General features: G+C 43.5%; 1 protein-coding gene across 7 annotated transcripts in view; it reads left to right on the forward strand.

The window, feature by feature from the left end:
* Positions 1–25,584, forward strand: part of SNAP47 (synaptosome associated protein 47) — a 40,891-nt gene that overhangs the window by 9,627 nt on the left and 5,680 nt on the right. For 3 of the 7 annotated variants that reach the window (XR_003094710.1, XM_025207364.1, XM_025207365.1), the window contains exons 3-4: positions 10,784–11,268; positions 16,292–16,419. Coding sequence is in view for 4 of the 7 variants with exons in the window: in XM_025207364.1 (XP_025063149.1) it covers positions 10,784–11,268; positions 16,292–16,419 (613 nt within the window). In the remaining 3 variants the exon portion in view is untranslated. Of the gene's footprint in view, positions 1–10,783; positions 11,269–16,291; positions 16,420–20,296; positions 20,408–25,584 lie in introns of those variants that run through there. The other 4 variants (XR_003094711.1, XM_025207366.1, XR_003094709.1 and 1 more) reach the window with 3 other exon arrangements.

The raw sequence follows: 25,584 nt of genomic DNA on the forward strand, positions 1-25,584 counted from the left end.
ATTAGAAAATGTTGAATGTCTTCGCTGATCTGTTGGCCGCAAATCATCTCTGAGGGCATATGTTCATGCCAGGTAAAAGTCAATCCCTGCTTCATTCACATGGATCCCAGGGTTAGTTTTGTCATAAGGGGGTCCTGCACCCCAAAGGATGGGTGACCGCAGGACTGAGCTCAGCTGCCGTTGCTGCACAAAGTGGACAAAGCTGGAATATTAAGTTGAGGCATCATCCAGCTGTGGATGAGACAAGTGAGGGCTTTGGACTTGAGAGAAGGATTTCTTCCCCCTCGTATGCAAAGCCTGCAGTTTGGGATGGAAGGTATTTTAGCCATAGTACAGCTGTAGCCAGAGAATCGACTGTAGAAATAACACCTGTGTTCTCCATGTGCGTTTTCGTATTGCACTTGTTTCACAGCTAAAATGCTTACTCCTGTTGCATCCCAGCAGACTTTAGGGAACAGTGAGCTGCTGGATCCTGCCTTGCTGTGTGCAACACTGAAGGGCTTGCTAAATTCTGCCAGCAAAACGTGCTTTAGTTGTGATAGAAGAAGCAGAAGACATGGCCCAAGCTCTCTTATCAGATGCTGGAGTACTTGCAATGCTCAGAAATATTTTGCGTTAAATATTGTAGGAAGTCAGATGTCTAAAACCATATCTGCATCTGAATTTGAAAGGTCAGGCTTCACTATTTCAGATGTTTTACCAATTATTGAAACCTGAAGTTAATGCCTTGTGTCTTTGTATTTTTGTATAGTGCAAGAAAAATCCATTGTCAACATGAAATAGGTTTGTAAGCTGATGTGCATGTTAAAGATGAGCAGGGATCCTGTTTTTTTTTTTTCTGGAAAAAAAAAAATCCTCAATTTTCAGTTTAAACAAAAGTAACCCCAAATCCACACTTTTTCATGAGTCAAATGAAACACCACTAATATATAGATATAGTGGTGTTTTGTTTTAATCATGGAAAAATGTGGATTTGGGGTTCCTTTTTTTTAAACCGAAACTTGGATTTTTTTAATTTATTTATTTATTTTTAATGGGAGAAAACCAGGATCCCTGAAGATGAGCTCCTACAAAGTTACTTCTGGAAGGCAGAGTTGCATAAAGCAACTGATATAATGGAGTTCAAACTAGTTTCTTTTGGATGAAGCCTCTGTTTTTGAAAGGATGTTGAGTATAAGGGAAAGTGTTGATTTCCTAATGATCCATGATGATATTCTTTACATCCTTTAATGAGAAGCCAAAGAAACTGTAGGCTTCGGAAGCAGATTTTAAAGCTATATATGTAGTAACAAACAATGGTCCAGAAGGTAAATACGCCTTCATTGTTTTTGGAAGAGATGCTTGTTTTCAATTTAGATGCATTGGGAGGTATTATTTTGTCTTCCTGGATCTGAAAAACAAGTTTTTGAATCTTGGATTTACAGCTGGGAGGAGAATAAAGGAAGACAAACAAATGTTAGTTGAGATTCTTTTTTAGGGTTTAGCTGACATCTTTTACAGCACATAACAATCTTTAGCTGAATCGTGTTTTAAGTCCCCACCTTTCTTTTTGGGGACTCTTTCATTGTTCATTTAATTTTCCGTTTGGTTTTCGTGCAACTGCAGAAATACAAGCAGAAATCATGCTTGTAATACAGGGAAACAAAATATCAATTCTGCTCGGTGGTTAAATCTGAAATAATGCTTATAATATCAGTTGACTCTTATGGTACATTCTTACTTGAATGGCCAGAGATGAGGGAAAACGAGAACTTTCGACTCTCGGACAGTTGCCCTCTTTTGAAAGTTGCTGTGTGAGTAGTAGCTGTGTAGATCATCTTTCTTGCATGCTATTTTCAGTGTTTATGGGGTCCTGTGCAGAAGGAGACCTTGATATATTTGTTTTGCATTAACCCTTTCATATTTTATGCCATCTGGATAAATGGGGTTGCACGAACAATATCAGCTTTGGATGTTGCCCTCACAAGAGAGCAATAGTTTTGCTATTGCCCAACGTAGAACACTTAAGACGTTGAAGTATGTGGTAGTCATTGCTTTTGAGTCTTCTGCAAGAGGTGTTGATAGTCTCCATAAGGATTTTTTGCTGGGGAGAAGAGCAAACTGCAACAGGGAGCCATAGGATCCTGTTTAAGGCATTAGAGAGTACAGCAGACACGACCCACAGGCAGGTGCAAGCAGCTGAACAGGGGCTGGCTGTAGGAAGCAACCAGGGATCTTTAGGGTTGCAAATACCTGCTCCCTAGCAATAAAACAGTAGGGTAGAGCCCAGGGGAGGTAGGAAGGAAACCATAGCAGCTTAGCCGGAGAAACAACAGTAGGCTGCTCATTAAGCTGAAAGGGCAGGCACACCTGCGGCCGGTCAGGGGGACACCTGGTCAGAAGAAGAGGAGCTTGGGGGATATACACCTGGGCAGAAGGACCAGTATGGCTCTGAACTCTACAAGGAGGGGAGCTCCTGCCAGCTCGGGCTGGAAAGGAGCAGAAGCTGTGAGCCTGGAAAGGAGCCCAAGAGGCTGGGAGGGAGCCGGGGGAAGAAGCTTTTGCAGCGACATAGCAAGTGGGAAACGGCTTGCTGGCGACTGTTCCTGACAAGAGGACCCGGTTGTGGCTGCAGCGGAGATTTGGAGGCCATGCAGCAGGCTGTTTGGGGCACGCTGTGTTTCAGGACCTGCAAAGGGGTAGGGGGTGTGAAGGGGCCCCAGGCCAAGGGCTGAGCAGAGCAAGATGGGCTAAGGTCAGGGTTAAAATCAAGATGGGGCCAGGAGCCCAGATAAATAAATAGTGCCTTAGTCGGACCAGGGTGCTGGCAAGCTGGTGAATGAATTGAGAGTAAGACCTGTGCGGAGTGGGCACGGCTATGGAGAAGGCTGGAAGCCACAGTTCATGCCCCTAAGGTGAGTTAGTGTCTTGAGGGCACCTATAGGGATCTGTTAGTGAGACGGGTGCCAGTGGGGCATGGAGCGGTAGTGGATTTTGGGTCTGTTGCTATGAGCCAGACTGGGGGTTGGCCAATGGGTGAAGCTAGGCCAAGTGGGGAGCTGGTGGGCACGGTCAGGGATTGGGAATTGCATCCTAAGGTACACTTAAAACATCCATCAAGGTGGGGCAGCGAGGTGTTTGCTATCCCCAATGGGCTGTGGGGGGCAGGTAGCTTGGCCACTATGGGGTATTGCAGGAGCCAACAGATCTGCCTCTACTTTCACTGAAGGGAGTATAGGATGATGTTCATCTCTGCGCCCACAAGGCTTTTGCACTACTTAAACCCTATTTAAAATTCCAAGGTAGGAGCGATTTTTAAGGGACAGCGATCACCTGAGTAAATGGATGAATTGCACCCTGATCGCTTCATTACTTTTTAAAGGAACTTGAGAGGATGAATGACTGCCTCCAGTTAGCAGATGGATCAAAGGTGCCTTCTAGAAACCTAAAATAAAAGAGTAATGAAATCATTCATTCTAGATAGAAAATAATCCCTTTTGACTAGACATGACAGGTTTGCTAGATCTAGTTTTATACCTAGGTGATATTTCACTCATCTTATGCTCCTAGACTATCACTATTTGTATAGCTGGACTTTTCTTCTATAGAGAATTAGTAGGTATGCTTTAGTAAACCCCGTTGTTTTCAGTAATTAACACGTTAAACATGTGTTTTGATCATCCTATTAGAATTATACATCCTGAAGTACTATAAATGTTGCTATTTACTTGCCACTTTGTTACCTAGGTCTTACCTAGTGTGCGGGCCGCCTCCCGATCCCATCCATGTCGCCATGAGCGGGCCGGGAGCGATATGCGGACCCGTCTTTGCGCACGCGGGCTGTGGCCGGCAGCCCGGGCACGCGGGGTCGGAGAGAACCGGTGGCGAGCTAGAATTAGTTATGGATGCGTAATGGTTGATTTAAAGATTATTTACTTACACCAAAGATGGTCGTGGTGTAGGCTGGACAGTTTCCAGGTTCAGCTCTGCTTAAATCCTCGTTAGAGGACTACGACAATTCGTTCTCAGCCCCGGAGTTATTGAAGCTCCGCGGGTTCGGTTCTTGGCCCCGGAGTTATTGAAGCTCCGCGGGTTCGGTAGTTTCTTGTATGGGAAGGGATACGTCTAGGAATTTATCGGCGATGGGGAGAGGCTAGAGGCTGTTCGTTCTTTTCCCCAGAGGTGTTAAATCTCCGCGGGTTCGGTTATCAGGCCTCTATTGCCTTTTAAGAAAAGCGTTGGGTCCGTAAGGATCCGCAGCGCTTAGAGATCTTCATGCTCTTTCTCTCGAACTCCAATTGCTTTCTCTCCAACTTGGGTGGAAACCACCCAAGCTCTCTATACGGCTAGCAAGCCAATCACTAGCCGCCACGTGTGCATGTATTAGAATCGGCCAATAATGTGGCACGAATCTTCATACAAATGGCGGGAACTCCTTGCACCGTGCATTTCTCGGATGCAAAAAGAAATGCACTATGCAAAGAAAGCTTCAAATTGGCGGGAATACTCTTTTGCACCGGGGGTCTCTTTTGCAGCAGAAAACTGTACCGTGCAAAGAAGCTGCAATTTAGCGGGAACATAATTTAGGGGTGCCGAAGCGCACACAAACAAAAAAACCCCACAACTTTGGGTTGTGACACCTAGCAGTATTCACCAGTAGATCCCAAAGCACTTTACAGGTCAGCGTCTTTATCCCCGTGTCTTGGACAGAAAATCTGAGGCATACCAATGAGAAATGACAGCTGAAAGAAAGTATCTGTTTTAATCCTGGTTATTGAAAAATAATCATGTGATGAAAGTGTCCATACTTAATTTCAGCTCAAGAGTGTGCATCTTGAGAAGTTGAGCAGATTTTGATCTATTAATTTTAACTTTCCTGGGTTGAAAGGAAACCCCTGTGTTGGCTTTGCTGTGAGTGTATTTATACTGTGCGTGTGTAAAAACCAGGAGGATTTCAGTGAAACCTTATTAGAGGGATAGTTCTTTAATCAGGGATACTTTCAGGCACATTTTTTAAACTGTTATTACCAGGCATCCTGGCTTTCTCTGATTAAAAAAAAAAAAAAAAAAAATCCCCAATTTTTGGTTTAAAAAACCGTACCCCAGAATCCACATTTTTCCATGATTTAAAATGAAACACTGCTATATTGATATCGGTATATTAAAGGTGTTTAGTTTCATCGTGGAAAGCTCTGGATTTGGGGTTACCTTTTTAAAATAAAAAATTGAAGATTTTTTTTTTTTTAAATCAGAGAAAACCAGGTTCCCTGGACTTATTACCAATTCTTGTTGATTTAGAATAAATCTCTTTGGGCTATGCAGAGTATGTGAGGACATTATTATAAGTGATTATATTTAACTATTGTAGCGACTCTCAACCTTTTTAGACTCCAGGCACACCTCAGAAAATGCCACCTCTTAGTTTTCACTTGTTTTTTGGCTACAAAAAATACTGGAGCAATTCTTCCATTGCAGAGAACTCAGAAAGATCACAGCAGGAGAGAATATTTTTACCACTACACATTCCTGTTTTAAATCTCTGGTTTATCTTAGAAAAGTTTATTAAAGAGGCCATCCTTAATGGACTGGCCGACGCCAACATCTTAAGGGATAGCCAGCACGGGTTTGTTGCGGGTAGGTCTTGCCTGACCAATCTCATTTCCTTCTACGACCAGGTGACCTATCACCTGGACAAGGGAGAAGAGATTGATGTCATATATCTTGACTTCAAAAAAGCCTTCGATCTGGTGTCCCATGATCGCCTCTTGGAGAAACTGGCCAATTGTCGCCTTGGGTCCTCCACGATCCACTGGCTGGAAAATTGGCTCCGGGGTCGGACCCAGAGGGTAGCAATCGATGGAAGTCACTCATCGTGGTGTCCTGTGACCAGTGGGGTCCCCCAAGGCTCTGTCCTTGGACCCATACTGTTCAACATCTTCATTAATGATGTGGACACTGGAGTCAGAAGCAGACTGGCCAAGTTCGCCGATGACACCAAACTTTGGGGCAAAGCATCCACACCAGAAGACAGGCAGGTTATCCAGGCTGACCTGGACAGGCTCAGCAAGTGGGCGGACGAGAATCTGATGGTGTTCAACGCCGATAAATGCAAGGTTCTCCACCTTGGGAAAAAAAACCCGCAGCATCCTTATAGGCTCGGCAGTGCTATGTTGGCTAGCACTATGGAAGAAAGAGACTTGGGGGTCATCATTCACCACAAGATGAACATGATTCAAAAAGGATGTGGAGAAGCTTGAGAGAGTCCAGAGAAGAGCCATGCGCATGATCAGAGGTCAGGGAAGCAGACCCTACGATGACAGGCTGAGAGCCCTGGGGCTCTTTAGCCTGGAAAAGCGCAGGCTCAGGGGTGATCTGGTGGCCACCTACAAGTTTATCAGGGGTGACCACCAGCATTTGGGGGAACGTTTGTTCACCAGAGCGCCCCAAGGGATGACGAGGTCGAATGGTCACAAACTACTTCAAGATCGTTTCAGGCTGGACATAAGGAAGAATTTCTTTACTGTCCGAGCCCCCAAGGTCTGGAACAGCCTGCCACCGGAGGTGGTTCAAGCGCCTTCATTGAACACCTTCAAGATGAAACTGGATGCTTATGTTGCTGGGATCCTATGACCCCAGCTGACTTCCTGCCCTTTGGGCGGGGGGCTGGACTCGATGACCTTCCGAGGTCCCTTCCAGCCCTGATGTCTATGAAATCTTGTGAATCATATTTGCATACCTTACAGTGCTAATAGTATACAGCATCCTTGCAACACCCTTGAAGGCACCCCAGGGTGCTGCAGTACCCTGATGAGAATCACTGAACTATTAGAACAATTATCTGAGGTCTATTGAAGTCTGCCTGACTTGAACTCCGAACCCAGGTTGAGTGGTGGGGTTTAGTTTCTTCGTTTGTTTTGGTGATAAACTCTAAATTAAGCAACTGCCGTGGGGTCAATGCAACAATTTTTTTGTTTCAGTTTCCAGGCCTGCCTTATGCAGCGGGTCAGACAAGAAGATTATAAGGTCCTTTCTGACCTTAAGATGTGTGAAATTTGGACTCTAAGAGCTAAGATGCTTTTTAAAGGAATACGGACTAATCTGTTGGCAATGGTGATTTTTGTGTTGCTCTTTATTCTGGAGTATTGGTGGCTGTGAAAGTTTTGTACTATGGAGGCACCCTATTAAAGCAGTAAAGAGATCAATATGTTAATTTGCTTTCCTTTTGCTAAGAAACAGAACTTCATCATTATTAAATACGAGAAGCACACAGCAGCATCTGTAAACGCTCAAAACTCAGACTGATCTCACCTTGCCCACGTGTGACACCATTTTTGGATGATGGCAGAGCCCAGATATTTTATGAAGTTAGGATTTTTTGCCCTCTGTGCAAGTGAAGGTTTGTGAACCAACATGGGCTAGGTCTAGAATTTCAACAAGGGGAGGTGCAGATGGTGAGGCACATCATCACCAGGGATGCTGGTTTTGTCTGATTTAAAAAAAATAAACAAATAAAAAAAAATCCCCAATTTTCAATTAAAAAAAAAAAAAGTAACCTGAAATCCACATTTTTCCATATTTAAAATGAAACGCCACTAATATATATAGATTTAGTGACATTTCATTTTAATCATGGAACAATGTGGATTTTAGATTATTCTTTTAAAACTGAAAATTGGGGATTTTTAAAAATCTGACACAACCAGGATCCCTCATCATCACGCATAAAACAACAGCTATCTTTCTGGGGTCATCTGACCCCAGCTGACTCTTCTGCCCTTTGGGCAGGGGGCTAGACCCAGCGAATCTCACAAAGTCCCTTCCAGCCCTAATGTGTCTGAAATCTATGACATGCACATTTTTCTGCAATTAAACATAAATTAGGCACTTGACTAATATGCTAGGGGCCTTGGGCTGTATTATTCTGTTTCATATTGAAGCAAAAGCAAATCCAACTCCCTTAGAACATGTTGAAAATGATCTGCAGGGCTGTGAAATAGGAGCTTTGTTGCCAGGAGGAGCTAACGGATGGCAGAATTGCAGAGCAAAGGATAGCTTGATTGGTGGAACATCAAGACTTTTAAAAAGAAGAGAGGGTCGTTAATGAAGAGTGGGGAAGGGAATAGGTTATAATGAGCCATTAAGTCATTAGATTCCCTCAGCACTGCCTACCTAGAAAGGCTGCCACCACCCAATTTGGGTGGAGCAGGAATCAAGGGAAGGTGCAAGTGCACCAGTGACTCCCCCACCCCCAGGTCCACCGCTCTGAACCAGCCTGGGGTATCTACAGCCCCAAGCAGCTATTGGGGCCAGCTGGGATGCTCCAGCTGTGTGAAGAAACAAGCACACCCTTTTAAAATAGAAGCCACATTAAACAGTTGAGCAGCTCACCCTACATTTGGGAACTGGCCATGAATTGCGTGGTTTGCAAAAGACCTGGGTGTATATATAATGTGGATTTTGCTGCATTGTCTTATTATATCTACAACATAATATACAATACACCAAATGTTGCTCTCGTGCCTGAGCATAGAGGTTTGAGGGGGTGAAGCTAAGTCTGACATGCAAGCAAGGTATTGCAGAGACCAGCGAGTTTATCCATTTGTTCCAGCACTACAAGGTGTTTTAGATGCAAGATTAGGTCCCAGCTCTAAGGAAAATCCCCAGCCCTGAACCTGCAGTTTGCACTATCAGTGAGCTCTCAAGAAGCCAAGAAGAGTTGCTCCAACCCTACAGTAGGTTTAGTACTGCATATTGTGATCATAAATCAGACTTGCAGCACCCCAGCCTTAATCTGGGGAGGTTGAGTGCGCTTGCAGGCCCAGTTCTTCTCTGCCTGCAACATCATGGGCTCTAAAGCAGCAATTGTGTGAAACTTTTGACTTCTCTTGCTTCAAAGCCTACTGCATCTCTCTCAGTGCATTTTTTGTTTGAGAAGTTTTACTGTACCTCCATAGTCAGCCTGAAGCTCCTGGTCCATTGCTTTATCTTCCATGCTACGTATGTCAATACACAATGGTTGTATTGTAGTTGGGTGCAGGTTCTTGCAACAGTTTTTTGAACTACCATTTTTTATTCATAAATTCAGTGACTTTTTCCCAGTATCTATTCTATTCTATTCTATTCTATTTATCCTTTCTATCTATCTCTTAAAGTAGCTTGATTTTATTTTTATTTTTTTAATTTTGTTTTTTACCCCCTGGGCAGGGTTTGAATCTTGAGTAGAAGTCTGATGGCTAGTGAACAAAGAATATTCAGTGAATATTCCTCTTTTAAACTGGGTCTGCTGCCAAACTAATCAAGGTCTCGAATTCTCAACAGCGTTTCTACTTGTGCAAGTGCCTGTTTTTTAAAACATCCGTACCAGGATAGCCCCAGCACAGTGTGTCGCTGCATTGGGTGGCACCCCTGCCAGAGGACAGAAAAAGCAACAAACACGTTAATTCAAAATCGTCCCCCACAAATTCCAATAAACTAGTAAAGCTTGTAAAGCGAGTTGTTGTTTCAAGAGGTCTTTTGAAGTTTTTCAGTAGTAAATGCAATCCATTGTGCACTTATTATGTATGTGAAGGTGTTGCACGTCTTCATTGCAACATTTTTCATTTGGGATGATTTTGCCTTGAGCAGAGGGGACTGGACTACGTGAGCTTGTGAAGTCCCTTCCAGCCCGACTTTCGTATGACCTTATATTTTGACCTATTCTCCCAAATGGGGGAGGACTTGGACATCTCTTCCCTTCATTGGTAGGGTCTATCATAGGCAGTGGAGGGGAGACTGGTCTTGTACCCTTCTACTCTCCTTATGTTTAAAACGCAGTGGCTAATGGTGAGGGAATAGCCCATTTGGAAAAGGATGTCAAAAAAAGAACAAATCTCATTGAGGGGAAAATGCACGAAGAGCATCTCCTCCTGTTTCTACCCGCTGATTCTCAAACTTTGAGCAAAACTCAGCCCTTCTGGTTAACAAACTCAAACACCCATAGTCCAAAGTAGGAGGCTTGATTCGCTGGTTCAGTTTCCAGCTCTGACATGGACCCGTCTTGGGCAGCTTCTCTCTTGAATTTTCCACTTTCTAAATTGAATAAAATGGAATTTAAGATAAAGGACATTGTTGGCACGAGAATAAATGGGTTCAAAGTAGCTGTGAATACATTTAAGATGGGAAATTTCTTCTGCTCAGATCAGTGAGGTTTTGAAACAGCCTGTCCTGCCCCTTTTGGAAGGCTACTTTCCAGCTGAAGTTTGTGAACTGGATTACATGATACAATTGCTTTTGCCAGAGGATTGGATTCAGAGTGTGATAGACAGGGATCCTGGTTTTCTCTGATTTAAAAAAAATCCCCAATTTTCAGTTTTAAAAAAAGTAACCCAAAATCCACCTTTTTCCATGATTAAAATAAAACACCACTAATATAGCTATAATGGTGTTTCATTTTAATCATGGGGAAAAATGTGGATTTTTGGGTTATTTTTTTTTAAACAAAAATTGGTTTTTTTTTTGTTTTTTGTTTTTTGTTTTAAATAGGAGAAAACCAGGATCCCTGGTGATAGGTCTGTGTAATTCTGTTTCGCTTAAGGGATGTCAAGGCTTTTAGCTATTTTTTTTATAGTGTTTAGAGATCTTTTGATGTTTAATGCTCTAACATGCAAAGTGATTTTGTTTTGTTTTTTTAAATGCTTATAAGAATAAAATCTGTTTTCTAGTGTTTTTCTCCTTCGTTAAAACAGTTAATTTGCTTTGGATTAAGAGGATGGCATGGACTGTCCACTGACTTGCTTTCTTTTTACGTTATGCTTTTCATCACTAGATTGTTGACTGAACTCGAATCTCCTTCTTGGTGGCCGTTTAGCAGCAAACTCTGGAAATCACCACTGGAAACAAAGCCAAAGGAAACTGCCACAATTTCCAACTCGAAGAACCAAGAGGAAGTTCTTCTCAGGATCCCAGTTATCATCACCTACAGAACAGATGCTAGCGTCAAGCCAGGAAAACTCACGCTCCTGGTTTCTGGCTTGGAAATCAGTGACTGCAATTCTCAGGTCATTCACCGGTTCGAATTGAAAGACGTAGATGATATCAAAGTGCATACGCCATATGAGATCAGCGTTCGTCAGAGGTTTATTGGCAAGCCAGACATCTCTTACCAGCTGCTGTCAGCAAAGATGCCAAACGCCATCCCGATCTTGGAAATGCAGTTTAGCAAGAAGATCCAGTTTCTGGAGGATGCGTTGGGATTTGTCTCCACGAGGAAGTCTCCCCAGGCGGATTTGGGCAGTTCCATTTGGCAGGCAGGTAAATGAGAAACAAAGCGATCTGCCAGGAAGTCGGTTTGTCGACAAACAACATTCTTTAATTGTTGACAAAACTTAGAGGAACGCTATGTAGGTCTTACAGTGCCAGTCTCTTCCCACTCTTGGCATAGTCTAACGGAGATGAGATCAAGCCAACGATAACAAAGAAAGCTTTGATAGGAAGAGATCGTTGTCTGCCAGCTTCAAGGGGAACTGGCACTTGTGTACGAGGGCAAGGGGTGGGGTGTGGAGATGGAGATGATATGGGCAAACTTGCACTGAATATGCTTGGATTATAATTTCACCTGGGTTTGATTTATTTTTTCTGTTTTCAGGCCTACCTTTTCATAAGTCATTAGCAGGGATCCTGGTTTTCTCTGATTTAAAAATATCCCAATTTTTTAATTAAAAAAGTAACCAAAAATCCACATTTTTCTGTGATCAACATGAAATGCCGCTAATATCTCTCTCTCTCTGTCTCGATTTATATAGTGGTGTTTCATTTTGATCATGGAAAAAAATAACACAAAGAAAGTAACCTATTAAAAAAAGTAACTCGACCCCAAATCCACATATCCACGATCACCACTATATCAAAATCCACATTTTTCCATGATCACCACTGTATATATGTGTGTACGCACGCGCGCATGTATATATACATGTATTGGTGATCACGGAAAAACGTGGATTTTGGGTTACTTTTTTAATGCGAAAATTGGGGATCTTTTTTAAATTGGAGAAAACCAGGACCCCGTGCCATTTGCAGTTATGGGCTGTTTGAATTTTGGGTGCCTTATTGGAGACATCCTAAAAGGGAAGGGTTTTTTTTCAGAAACATAACTGTTTTGTCAGGGTCAGAAATCGAGTTGTTCAAACTCACTGCTGGCAGCATTGAAAAAATGACGAGCTGGGATGTGAGCTTCTTTCAGCTTCTGGTCTCCATTTTTTAGTTGCTTTTAGTTTCGAGTCCATTGCCTTCATGCCTTGCTTTTGACTAAGGTTGTTTTCCATCCATGCCTCAGTAGCATGTATCCTAGCCTTTTTTCCTTTTGGATGGCAGTCACAGCAAGTAGCTGTACACTGAACCTGTCATTCATTTAATTACAGCCTGTTTAAAACTGCTGACTTCCAGCTCAGCGGGACTTAAAACAGGCAAGGTGTTAAACACCAACTTCAATAAACTTGACCACAATAATAACAGACCATGTAGCAGCAGAGCTCCCTTCATTCTGCTTCCTGTAAGACGGAGCTCATTTTAAAATCCATAATCTTTTGTGCACTAAAATATACCGGTTAACAGTAACCAGATGAATTCAGTCTAACTACTATAAGACAAATGCTGAGAAACTTTTCCACAACAACCAGAATATAGTTAGCCATTTGCACTTCTTCCTCTTGCTATTTCTGCTAGCATCAGCTTCTTTAACCTGGGTGGGAGAAAAATGGGGTTAACCCTGATTCCCTTTCAAACATAGATGACCCTTGGGTAACATGATGGGGGGGATAAAGATTAGTATCCTAAAATAGTAGGTAAGACTCAGTTAGGTCCGGAGGATTTGAAGTGTATAATTAACCAAGGAACAAACCTGTTAAATGGATACGTTCCCAGCACTTTAAGCATTGAACTGCAACAAAAAGCCGACAGAAAGCTTGCTGTGCACCAGACTAAAATTGGATTCCAGCAGGGAGCAAAATGTTCCCTTGCTGACCAGTCATCAAGGACTGAGGCTTGGAAAAGCTTGTTAATTTTTAAGGAAGTAACTCTTGGACACCTGGCACCAAAATGTCAGCACAACAGCTTGGAGGGAAAACAACCTGCTGATTTCTCAGCACTAAGTTATGCAGGCAAATTGGTGTTCAGTTCCTGATGGTCTTAATGCTGGTTACATAAAATAATTAGGTATACAGCCTTACTTGCCTCATTTCCCACCACTCTGCTCTGTTTGCATCTGAGTCAGTAAGTTTGAAGAAGTTGTTCTCCTCCCCCCTCCCCACCTGCGTTTTCACTGTTTAAGTTGGAAACGCCAGCGAGAGCAACTGGAGGTTGTGGAAATCTTGACTTCTGCAACAACACCAAAACTTCTCCCTTGTTTGTTCAGTCCACATCCTTTGCCACTAATACTTCTTGCCACGAGATGGCAGTCACTGACTGCGTTTCAATCTCTTTTTTTTTTTTTTTTTCTCGTCCCTTCCTGTGATGGAAAAAATACTGTTTTTTGTTTCTGTTTTTTTTCTAAAGGGGGGGGAAGGAATGTCAGCTTTTAATTCCTAGACTAGATGGATTTTCTGTAGAGATACCATCACATTTATTAACTTTGACAGCAGACGCTACCCCATAACATGCCATGGTTTTGAGTATTCGGGACTGTGCAGATTTTTGGTACAAAATAATGCCATTTTAATACTATTCATTCCATCTAGGAAAAGCTCACACCAGCTGCAGAGACTTCCTCAGCCTGACGAAGGGTTTTTAAACCCGAAAGCTTGCTAATTTTTGTTTTCCAGCTATTTAAGTTGGTGTAATAAAAGATATCGGTTTACCCAAAGAACCTTGTCTGCCTTTGTCCTTAGACCAACACGGCTACAACCTACACCCTGCCATTTTAATACCCATCCAAAAACAACCATTGACATGGTCCTAAAGCAAGTTAACATCCCATACAAACTGTCGCTTTCTTGAACCAGTTTTCAGATTACATTGGATCTGCTGGTGAAGCCTTATTCTGTTGGCCAAAGCCGTAACTGGTGTTTAACCACCTACTGTTACCTGCTGCTTCTTCCTTAGTAAGATTTCTACCCCGCTGGACTGGACTTTGAGGCTTATCCAGTCCTGTCTTCAGTGAAGTGTGGTGATAGCTACTTCAGAAGAAGATGTGAGATGTCCTGTAGTGTGTTTTTGGGGTAGCTTGTTCCTGGAGGAAGTGTCCTCTTAACCCCCGCTACTTAGAAGTTTCCTTATGCCTTAAAGCCATGAGGGTTTTACCCCTTCCAAAGCTCATCGCTGTTGTATTGGGGGTATATTTGCTTTTCATAGAAATGTCCCAAACCTTCTGAGGCCTCTTAAGCTCAGTGAAATCGTATGGCAGTGAGCTCCACTGTCAAGATGTGAACTATATGAAGAAAAACCATTTCCATTGATCAGTTTTGAATCGTGCCGTCTTTCCATTTAATTGGATCTCTTTCTTATTACAAAGGCGGGTGGGAATGCCGCCTCTGTCCAGTTTGCTGCCCTGTCTCCTTATTCTTTGTGTCTCTCTGCAGATAAACAGAGCGGAATACATAGATTTCCTGTCTTGAAATGCATTTATTCATTTTAAGCAGCAGTTGAGCAATTTATAAACTCAAAGAGACTTGTCTAGCCATTTGCTGCAATAGGCATAGGGGTTTTGTTCCCCACCCCTGCCCTCCATGTTTCTTTAAGCATGATAAGTGTAGTAATTTTACTGCAAACAGTATTTAAAAAAAACAATACTTGATACCTCTTGGATCAGAATTCAAGAGGGGAGCTTGGACAGTGCAAGCAGTCCCACCGTGAATGAGTTGCTTGTCTGCGTCCGAGTCCAGAAACTAACAGACTGATAACCAAATAATTCCAAGGGATTATGAGTTCGCAGTAATTACTTGCAAGGGATTTAGATTTTTGTACTTTTAGTTTAGCTTTTGTCTCCTTTTTCATTAAGGAGTAATGCTATCCAAAGTAGTAGCGTATGTGCTCAGGCGGCCAGCCAGCTTGGCACCAGTTCCTTGGGCCCGGAGCGAGCTCCAGCTTCCGACTGGCTGACTTTCTGTCCTGATGTCTCTAGCAGCTGTTGTCATCGTGCCACGCTAGGTCAGGCCATGCGATAGCCAGCAGCAGCAGCTTCCTTCGCTCGCAGGGCCCCTTTAAAGGGGGAGACCTCTTCGGGGATGTCTGGAGTGTCTTCGTGCGCAACTATGTTCGGTGCTAAACCCCCGAGACAATCTGCATGACAAAGAATGGCCTTTAATTGTAGCACTGATCTGGGCTGAGAGGGATCAGATATTGCAATAGGAGCCAGGGCTTTAAATAAAGGACAGGTGGCACGCTGCTTGGGGAGTCAAATCCGTGCTCCTGCACTGAGTAGCTGGGGGCGTGCTGTTATCGTCAGTATTGGCCTTTTGTTCCGAGGTTTAGATGACATGATTCGCAGGTGTTCTCCGGACTGACGTGCTACAAACTGAACAGGCCAGTGAGTGAAGAAACATAAAGAAAGCCAACACTTCTTTCTTTTCCTATTAGAAATAAACACTTTGTGGTGGTTTTTTTTGTTTTTGTTTTTTTTTCTTCCAGTGCCTGTTGGTTCAAATAGCTGCCTGAAAACCAAGAGGAATGCTCTCTGGCCCCTTGATATTAAGGAACCTGTCCGGGGGATGATGGTGTTCTTACAGAATGGGAGCTTCTACACGTGCCAATTTAAGGCACGTTAGCTATTTTTAAGGCCCGTTAAGGGTGCGAGTCTTTGTGTGCGCATCCTTAATGCACCTTAAAAATGGCCATTTTAGGCTAATCCTTCCTAAATTTGATACCTGCATAAAGCAGATATTAAATTTAGGTGCAATTAAAATGCATTAGCATATGTGTAGATGTGCTAATACACATTAATGCGGTGTGCGTCACTGGAGATGCATTACCTTAATGCACATTACCACGCCTACATGTGCGCTAATGCGACTTTTGTGCCTAAAATTGAATGCTCATTAGCATGCCGCATTAATGCGCATTAAGCATTGAGTTTAGGCATGCATAAATACATGTGTGGACACGCCCAATGAGCCTGCAAAGTAGGGACTAGTGTTTTGTAGACGAGGATTTTCTTTTCTTTTCCTTATTTTTTTTGGAGGCCAGGCAGGTTTGTGAATGTGGTGATTCTCCTTTTAACTTTCATTTGCCTCTCAAGAGAAGCCCGCAGGACACTACTGCGGTGCTCTCAGTTGGCTCACCTGTATTTTTCACTTGCTACAGGCAGATGGCAGTGTATGACTGTGTGAATTTCTCTTTTCAGCCACTGGGCTTATTGAAAGTGTGGCGCAACCCAGACCTTCATCAGGAGAAGAAGGTGGCAGCAGCAAGCAGGTTCAAATCCAAAAGCAAGAGCAGGTCTCGGAGTCTGAGACGCAACAAATGAGACAGGTACCTTCAAGCTGAGCCTTGGTTGAAACGGCGTGTAATAAAGCTTGTTCTTTCTCTGCCCTCCTCGCATATTGTATGTGCTGTGAATAGATGCCAGGTTCATCACCAGCTCTTATATATAGCAGTCTTCAAGTATTATAGGTCAGGTCTTCTATCAAGACTCAAGCTAGCTTCTCTTGGTCTCTAAGGCCTGCACCACACATTACCCTTAAGATGTGATTGACTAGTTAATCATGTCTTAAGTTGTAACCTAGCCGCATGTTCAGTCAATTAAGTGATAAAAGGAGGAATAAACAACAGTTATTCCAAAAAAAAAAATGTGGAATAACTTTGTGGCTTGCTCCTTGCATGCCGTTAATTGAATGTGTGTCCAGGAGCCACCGCAGCTGGGAACGCTGTCAGCATGCTCCTCGGTCCAGGGGGAGCCCGCAGTCATCATCCCGGGCTCCCTCTACACAGGCAGTAAGGCCTGATGGAATCAGTTATGCTTCCTGCCACGCCACATATCTTTGACATGGGATAGGCATATTAATGAATAGGCAAGCAGATTAAAAAGAAGCCATGGATGTCTTTAGCTGAAGGCCTCTTGCTAATTTTTTTGGTTATCAGAGCAAAAACATTAACCCCTATCTGGGGTGGGACACAGTGAAACCTCTCAAGTTTGTGCCGTCTTCATTTTACACTGAAAATGGAAGGCTTATTAAGTGGTTTTGCAAGTCATGTCGTGTAGCAGTGCCTCGCCTCCAGCTTAGACCTCTTTACATTATATATAAACATTTTATGTAGTGTAGTAGCGTCTCTGGGCATCACTGTGCTAGGTGCCCCATGAGCATGTAATAGAAGACAGCCCCTACCCCAACCCCTAATTTTATCTGTAAGGTTCAACACAGAGTTTGTTAGCACCACACATGCACAGACCCTGATGATTATTAAAGCCTTGGAGAGCAAGGCAGATACTGATGGGTACATGTGATATCAAAAGCACAAGCAAACTGGCAAAGCTGGAGACTGAAGTGTTTTATTTTATTTGCTGAGAACCTATAACTTAATAAATGCAGCCTTTTTAGACCAACATAATTTTAATTTATTTTTCTTCCTCATTAACATGGAGATTATATTAGGAGCTGTTCCTGTCATTCTCCGGTTCCTGTCTCTCTGCAGTTTAGTAATAGCATCGTTTGAAATGGCTGCTTGCTCTGCTGCTGCTTGTTTGGTCTGCAGTTGTTCATTCCTGTTCATTGTTAATCCCAGACAAAAAAAACCCCAAAACAAAACCCTTTAGTTAACACATCAGTGCCTTGTGAATGGGTAAGAATGAAAACCTTGGGAGAATATGATGCTTATTAAAATCACTATTACAAACTCAGTAGAGTTTGGCCTAAAGTTAACCATACTGAAACCCTAAGGTTTTGAACATCTCTCCCAGCAGGAAAGCAGACTAAAGACCTGTTTCAATAAAATGAAAACCTAAATTCCCATCTGGTATTTAGCAACTTTTACCTGGTTGCCAACAGCAGTGTTCTGATATTTCTAATCCAGCTGGCAAATGTTTTGCAACATGACTGCCGATTTTGAGGGACTTTAATTTTGCGGAGGTCAAACTAAGAGGCTTTGCAAGGGATGTTGTTTGTTTTTTCTCCCAGAAAAAGCTGAATACCCATTTCTGCAAATCAGGCCCCTTTCAGCTCTGTTGACATGATGATAATAAATGAGCTCCCCAGAATGACTGTGGGAGAATAGCTGCACCCCACACTTTCCCTCTCCTGGAATCAGTTCCCAAGTATGCTATTTTTTTTTTGTTGTTGTTCAAAATATGAGACACAAATTGAATTTTACAAGGGTCTTGCAATGGAAGGTTGTTTGGCATTTCTAGGACCTTCTGCTTTTGAGAGAGGATAAGGGAACGAAAGAGTGCAAATTATGGAAAACACAGCAATTGGAATGAACTTGGCCTTTTTTTGAGGGAGACTGCTTTTGTGCTTGTGCCTCATCCTCATTGGTGCAGTTATAGTCTATCTGCAATTCAGCCTAGCACACACCTGGGTTAATTTTTTTCTCTCCTAAAGCCATCGGTCCTGTAACTATATAGTTAGGCTTTGCACCTCTACCTGAAAAACTATGTGCACAGCGCCTTTTAAAAAGGGCCACTTAGGAATCTTTTTCTCCAGGTCCAGTTTAGGAAGAATAGATAGTCGTTGTCAATGTTAGGATGTTTCTGTCCACCAGTTTTCTTTATTCCAGAGCTGTAGAGAAGAGTTGAATAGCATGGAAACCCATGCTAACCAACTCCTTTTCCCCATTGGGAAGGGCATGTAGTGGGTGGAATAGATTAGAAAGGAAGGAAGTATGTGGAGAGGGAGGAAGGGAACACAGGAATGATTTAAGGGGCAGATGCCTACTAACAAAAGCAGATATGAAAGGTATCGGGGGCAGGGGAGGGCATTTCCATTGGGGTCCATAAGCAACAACCGCATATCAAATTCTTCCCAGCTCTTTGGAGGACACTTCTTGAGAATGCAGCACATGGACTTGTTACGAAGGTATCTGGCAGACTTCTTCATGAGCCAGGAGTCTGTTATTTTTGCCCCATAGGTATGTTTTTTTGCTGGGAAGCAGCATCGCTCCATAACCCAAGTGCAGAACTGGGAATCAGGACTCATATTCTGCTTGTGTTTTTGACACACTAGATTACCTGGACCAAAACACTTCACCTTTGTCCAGTCTTCTTCCTCTGCAAAATGGATGACTGACTGCCTTTGTGGAGCACACGAAGGAAAACAATGATAAATATTAATGTGTTTTCAACTGAGATTGTAATGATGGCTTTCACCTCTTTGAAAATTAGTTTATAGTATTTAGGGTCCAGATGTTATTTCTTAGTGATCGTATTTTCCAAATATTCTCAAGGGTTGAAGCTAAATTTTCCCTTTTATTTTTCAACTTTCTTTGCTTTTATGCTAGGGACATCAGAGGCCTTTGCAGAGCGTTTACTGGAGTGGATGGAACCAGTGGGGCATTTTAGGCTAGTAGCGATGAGGGAGATCTTTAGCAAAGCAAGAAAACTTTTAAACAATGGGATAGGCCTGAGAAGCAACTCTCTTGCACTCGCAATTCTCGCTCGCAGTTGTAGACGTAGATGTTTTGCAACCCAAAGAGCTGAGTGATATTAAATGTCTTTCATTAGAGCTGGAAGGCTGGAGCAGTCTGGAATTGTGATTGGGTGCCTAAGTGTAAAGCTTTGCCAGGACTTCACCAAGGGACCTTCATGTTAAAAACACAGTGTTTTGCGGCTGTGTGGGCAGGTTTCCATTAACTGTGCTACAGATCTGCAGAAAGAAGCCTACTGAGTTCCTGTGGTCTGTGGCTGAGCCTCTGTCTACCGGCAAACCATGGCTGACATAATGTCACTGGGTGTGGGAGGGGATATGATAATATTAGCTTAAGGACTGTGGTTCGGGAGGGGGAGTGGGATTTTGTTCACTAGCCTTGGTTTGGCAAAGCACATCCAATGCTTTCTAATTTCCGTTCTGTTAAACTTTTCCTGCCAAAGAGCTATTACCCTTCTGTTTACTACATCTGCAGATTGCATATACCATAAAGCAGAAGATACTTTCCAAAGACCTTCATTTCCAGAAGGTTTGTGAAGACCATGGTTTTTCATGCATGTCCTTCTTCAGTCCCTCTTTGGTGGGTTCCAGCTTAACCTTCATTTGGGTGCTACCCGTATGTCTCCCTAGGAGTCGGTGTACCTTTGTCTTACCTTTGTTTTCCATCTCAGGAAAGCCCAACCATGATAAGGCTAAAGGAACACCAGTTAGCAGTAGACCCGTTCCTCTGAAGTGCAAAAATAGCTTTTTTTTATTTCCTCTTTTTGCAGTTTGAGCATTCCTTCACTTTTAATGAGACAAACAACCCATGCAGGAAATCCTGAAGAACTATTTGGGTGCTTTGTTATTTCAGTCGAGACGAAATACCTGACTTTTCAAAGGTACCGACCTCCCACTGACTTCAGACGCTGCGACGGGTACTTGGCACCTTCTGAACGCTGGGCTTTCTACCTTTCCCTCTCCTCTTCCCCAGCCAGTCTGATATAGAGGAGACAGTGAGAATCGGAGATTATATAAATGAGGCAAACAATGTCCTTTTCCTTCTGACCTAACAGCTACTGTACCAGAACGTCTCGCGTTTAATCTGATCGCTATCAAATGTTCCAGACAGTGCACACGCTGTGCTGTCAAACAGGCCTACTTCAGTGGTTGCCCATTTATTTTGCATGGCCTTGGGAGGGGTTTAAGCCACAGGATGCACTCAGAGGGCTCCCTAGAGACATCAGAACAGCCTTTCCTAGTTCTCTACCAGCTCCTGTGTACTGTGCAGGTATGAATGGTACCACATGCTGTCCATACCTATATCAGTTATTTATATGCATATGCCAAGCGCTGCGTTTCAGACCTGTGCCGCATTGTCCTGAGGCACTCACAGGGTTGGGAGGGTTCCCAACCAGCCTCCTGCCTGCTTGTGCTCAACAGCAACTGCACACCAGAATGAACGCGCACCGAAAATCTATTGAAAACAAGAATACCCATGGGTTCACATGTCTTGCAAAATAATCGCTCCTCCTCTGATCTCTCAGTTCTAATCCTCAAAGGGAACTTGCAAAACACCTTTCATAGACGAGCCTGCAAACATCACTTCATCCATCTACTGGGTACAAAAAATCATGGACTCAATGTAGACATTGGATTTATGACACATTACAACCTGCCTGACATCTGATTCACCAGGTACCTGCCAGACCTGACCTTTTACACTCCTGCCCCTTCCTCTCCTATCCTCCTTTTCTATTCTTTGTCTTCCTAATTTTCAGCTATATATTTTTTCACAGACAGCCTCTTTTCTACCTTGGAAAACTACTATGCTAGAGTCTCCCTTACTTACCTTTGGCTTTTTTCCATCCTTGTTCCAACCCCTCCCTTTCCTTATTTACCATCTGTTTTCCTAATTTCCACCTATTTACATTCTCACTGATCCTGTCACACTTCTTTCATTCCTTGGAGTCTCAGAATAGCAGACACTTCCTATGCCTGAAGAAGGGTGATTGCACCCAAAAGCTTGCAAAGAAATTTTTTTTTCCAACTACTCAGTCCAATAAAAGATATTGTATCTACCCAAAGAACCTTGCCTGACTGTGCTTCTGCTCTTGGCTTTCAGGCTTCATGGGGAGGCCGATGCCTGCAGCCGGCCTCCCAGAGCTCGGGTGCGGCACACAAAGAACGACTTGCATTCAGTGGCGAAAACTCAGAGAGATTTATTGTCTCTTTGGATAGTAGCTAGCAGGTCTGCATAGCACTCGGCAAACTGCCCAGATGATGGTAAGCGACACGTTATGTACACTGACACATTATGTGTGCTAAGTCGCTATGAAAGGGCGAGACCCTGTATTTATAGCTGAGATGCCCCCACTCTGTGCCAACTCTTATTTCTCTCTCTGCTTAGATGTCCCTTTTTACTTGTTTCTTTCTTTTACTCATTCCTTGCCAACTGCAGCTCCCCCCTTCCAAGTTTGGGCAGCTAGAGCTCACTCCCTGCTGAGTTTGGGTTTTTCTAGCTCACTCCCTTATTGAATTTGAGTATTTTCAGCTTACCCCTGCTGAGTACAGCTGACCTCTTGTTATCTAACTTCTTATTCCTCGACTTGTTCAGCTGTTGTTTCTTACTTTGAATTAGTGTTTTCACTCCCTGTGTCTTTTATCAAGTCATCCAGTGGTCAGTGAAGCCTGTTACTCCCGAGGTCTTTTTCAGTGGCTTAGCTTAACTATAACTATGGCCTAGCATAACCGAAATGCCTATGCCCCAAAGAGAAACCCATAAAAGCAGCCTGAATGTACATCTCCATGGTGCGTCAAGCCATAAATGCATGCCCTCTTCCTTCTCTAGGTGTGATTTATCCGTATCAAGCTTCAGATTGTAATAGCAACTACGGCATTTAAAATTAGAAAAGCTTGCAGGGATATTGGATGTAGCTGTGCTGGTCTAAGGGCATAGGCAGACAAAACTCTTGGGGCAGAGGTGATATCTTTTATTAGATGAACTTAATAGTTGCACGTTTTTTTTTCTTTGCAAGCTTTTGGGCTTTTTCTACCTGGGAGAGTTCTTAATATCTTTGATTTCTCCTTTGCCTGATGAAGGGTGTCTGAGTCTGAAAGCTTGCAAAGCAAAAAAGCTTGCAGGTGAATTTAACTGAGCAGGGAGCTGAGTGTCTGAGTTGTTGCTGGAGATGGGGCATACATAGCCCTCCTCCTCTGTTACTCAGGGTGGTGTAGTGAATTGCTTGAGGGTTTCCGGAAAAATTTAGAATGAGGATTGCCTGCCTTCATCATACTCTACACCGTGTTGCCTTTTTCTCAGTTTGGCTAGCAAGTGCCTTCACTTAGCACCTGTTTGTCTAATATCTTATTTCTCTTCGGTGTCCCACAACTCTGTTGCCATCATTTAGACTGAAAATTTAGGTTAGAGTTGAGGAAGAACTTTCTAATCATGAGGGTGGCCAAGCATCTGAACAGGCTGCCTAGAGAAATTGTCAAGAACAGATTGGATAGACACTTGGCTGGGGTGGTTTAGTAAGGGATGATCCTGCCTTGATACATGGCTCCTTTAGAAAGACATGTGGAGGGTGAGCTGGGTGCAGATCATTGACTCTAGGGTGTGAGCATTTCAAAAATGGTGTGCCCCACGGTTCTCCTCTCCCACAGTGCTTTGGTTTGTAGCTAGCAGGGTTAGAAAGTTTGTTTAACGCTCCATGGTGGCCACATCGGGGCTCAGTCTTCCAGGTACAGACTAAATAATAATGATGCTAGGTGTTGCATGGACATGCAATCTATGAACTGTTCCCAGTCCAAGTAGAAGAGAGTTGCAGGGGCAGGAAGAAGTATTATACACACCTCACAGTGAAACCCATGGGCATGGATGGGTCAAGTGAGAATAAACCTTTGATCTAGATCCCCATGATGTCTTCATGGTTAAGCTGGGGAACTGTGACCTTGATCATCATACAGTCCAGTGGCTAGGCACCTGGTTATGGGGTCGGACTCAAAGAGTACTAGTTGAAGGGAGCAAATCTACATGGTGCAGTGGAGTCCCTCAGGGCTTGGTACTTGGGCCAGTACTCCTTAACATCTTCATCAATGATCTGGATTCAGGAGTTGGATGTGAACTCGCCAAGTTCAGGGATGATACCAAATTGTGGGAGAGGGCGCTCACACCGCAGGACAGGCTAAGGCTACTGGCCGACTAGGACACACTCTCAAGGTGGGCCGATGAAAACCTGATGGCCTTCAATTCAGAGAAGTGCAAGGTGCTGCACCTCAGTAGGAAGAACCCCCAGCGCACTTACAGGCTCGGCAGTGCTACGCTCGCTAGCACCACGGCCGAAAGGGACTTGGGAGGCCTTGACTGACCACAAGATGAACATGAGCCACCAATCCGATGCTGTGGCTGGCAAAGCAAACCCACCTTTGGCGTGCATCCACCAATGCATCTCAAACAAAACTAGGGAAGTCATCCTCTTGCTGTACTTGGCTCTGGTGAGACCGCAGTTGGAGCACTGCATCCAGTATTGGGGCCCCCCACTTCAGGAAGGATGTGGAGAAGCTTGAGAGAGTCCAGAGGAGAGCCATGTGTATGATCCAAGGCCATACGAGGAGAGGCTGAGGGACATGGGACTCTTCAGTCTGGGGAAGAGAAGGCTCAGGGGGGACTTGGTGGCAGCCTACTGTTACGTAAGAGGGGTAGATACATCAGGACCTGGGAGAGCATCTGTTCACCAGAGCACCCCAAGGGATAACAAGGTCTAATGGCCATAAACTCCAGGAAGGCCAATTTAGGCTGGATATAAGAAAAAAGTTCTTTACTGTGCATGTGTCCAGGGTCTGGAACAGACTCACCCCAGAGGTGGTGCAAGCACCTACTCTGGACTCCTTCAAAAAACAGGTGGATTTATTTCTTGCTGGGGTCACTTGATCCCAGCTGACTTCTTACCTATGGCGGGGCAGGAGGGCTGGACCCGATGATCTCATGAGGTCTCTTCCAGCCCCTAACGTCTATGAAATCTAAGCCCAAGGTGACACGGGCAGAGTGGGAAGACGTGTCCGACTTTGTGCATTGATCCTGGTGCTTGAAGTTTGAGGCTGTCTTATCGCTGCAGTGGGAAGAGCAGAAGGCTGTCTGTGAGGCCGCTGCAATTTTTTTTGAGCCAGTCTGGATGCCAGTAGCTCAGAAATGGGTCTTCACACATCAGCCTGTAGTAGCATTGTACGGGACGTGCAGGATAAGTAGAAAAGGGGGCATCTTTGTAGATTTTCAGTTCTTGATTCGCGGTCCGAATGACGATTTGGCCCAGAAGGCATCAGCTCTTCTGGCGGTTGGCAGAACGTGCGCATTGATGACTAGGCATCTTGTCATCATTTTGCTGAACAAAAATAGCCACCATTTTTTAAGGGTTTGGCCAGACTTCAGGTTCTATTAATCTTTCCATCCAGCTTTGCGGGCTGTGTTCAATGCTGCATTTTAACCATTTCGGTCCTCCTTGTAGAAGACAAATCGCACCCTTGCACAACTTGAATGGTCAGGATTGTTAGCAAAGGGTTAAGTGAGATGCTATCAGACCTGCAGTATGCAGGGCAGAGAAAATGAATACATGAAAATGTCTCACTTACCTCTTTCTCTTTTTGAGGGAGGGTACTAGTTAAGTGTATAACTTCTCATGGTTCAAGCCATAACCTAATTATCAGGTAAACTGAACGCTGCACTCCAGCAGGATGATTTTACATTTTAATGCTTTCACATTTTAAAAGTTTTCTGTTCCCCACTGATGTTCTTCCTTGGTTATTTTACATTTTAAGTGTGTTTTAATTAAGAGGAAGCATATCAAAATCAAGCTAAAAAGAGGGTTGTCTTTATAGCAGACCTGTGTGTACTTTTGTGTAGTTTTAATATAAATGAAATATTAAATGAAAATTACATTTAATACAAGTGTAGTTTTAATATCAATGATCTCTTTGAGATCTGGAAAATGCCAGTCTTTCCTCTGAGTCCTCTTACATCACTTAGTTTTTAAGCTGTCAATGTGATTTGAAGCCTCCGCTTGACATCCTTGCAGCGATGTTG

Source organism: Alligator sinensis, unplaced genomic scaffold (assembly GCF_000455745.1).
Source record: "Alligator sinensis unplaced genomic scaffold, ASM45574v1 scaffold1298_1, whole genome shotgun sequence".
In the NCBI taxonomy this organism is placed as follows: Eukaryota; Metazoa; Chordata; order Crocodylia; family Alligatoridae; genus Alligator; species Alligator sinensis.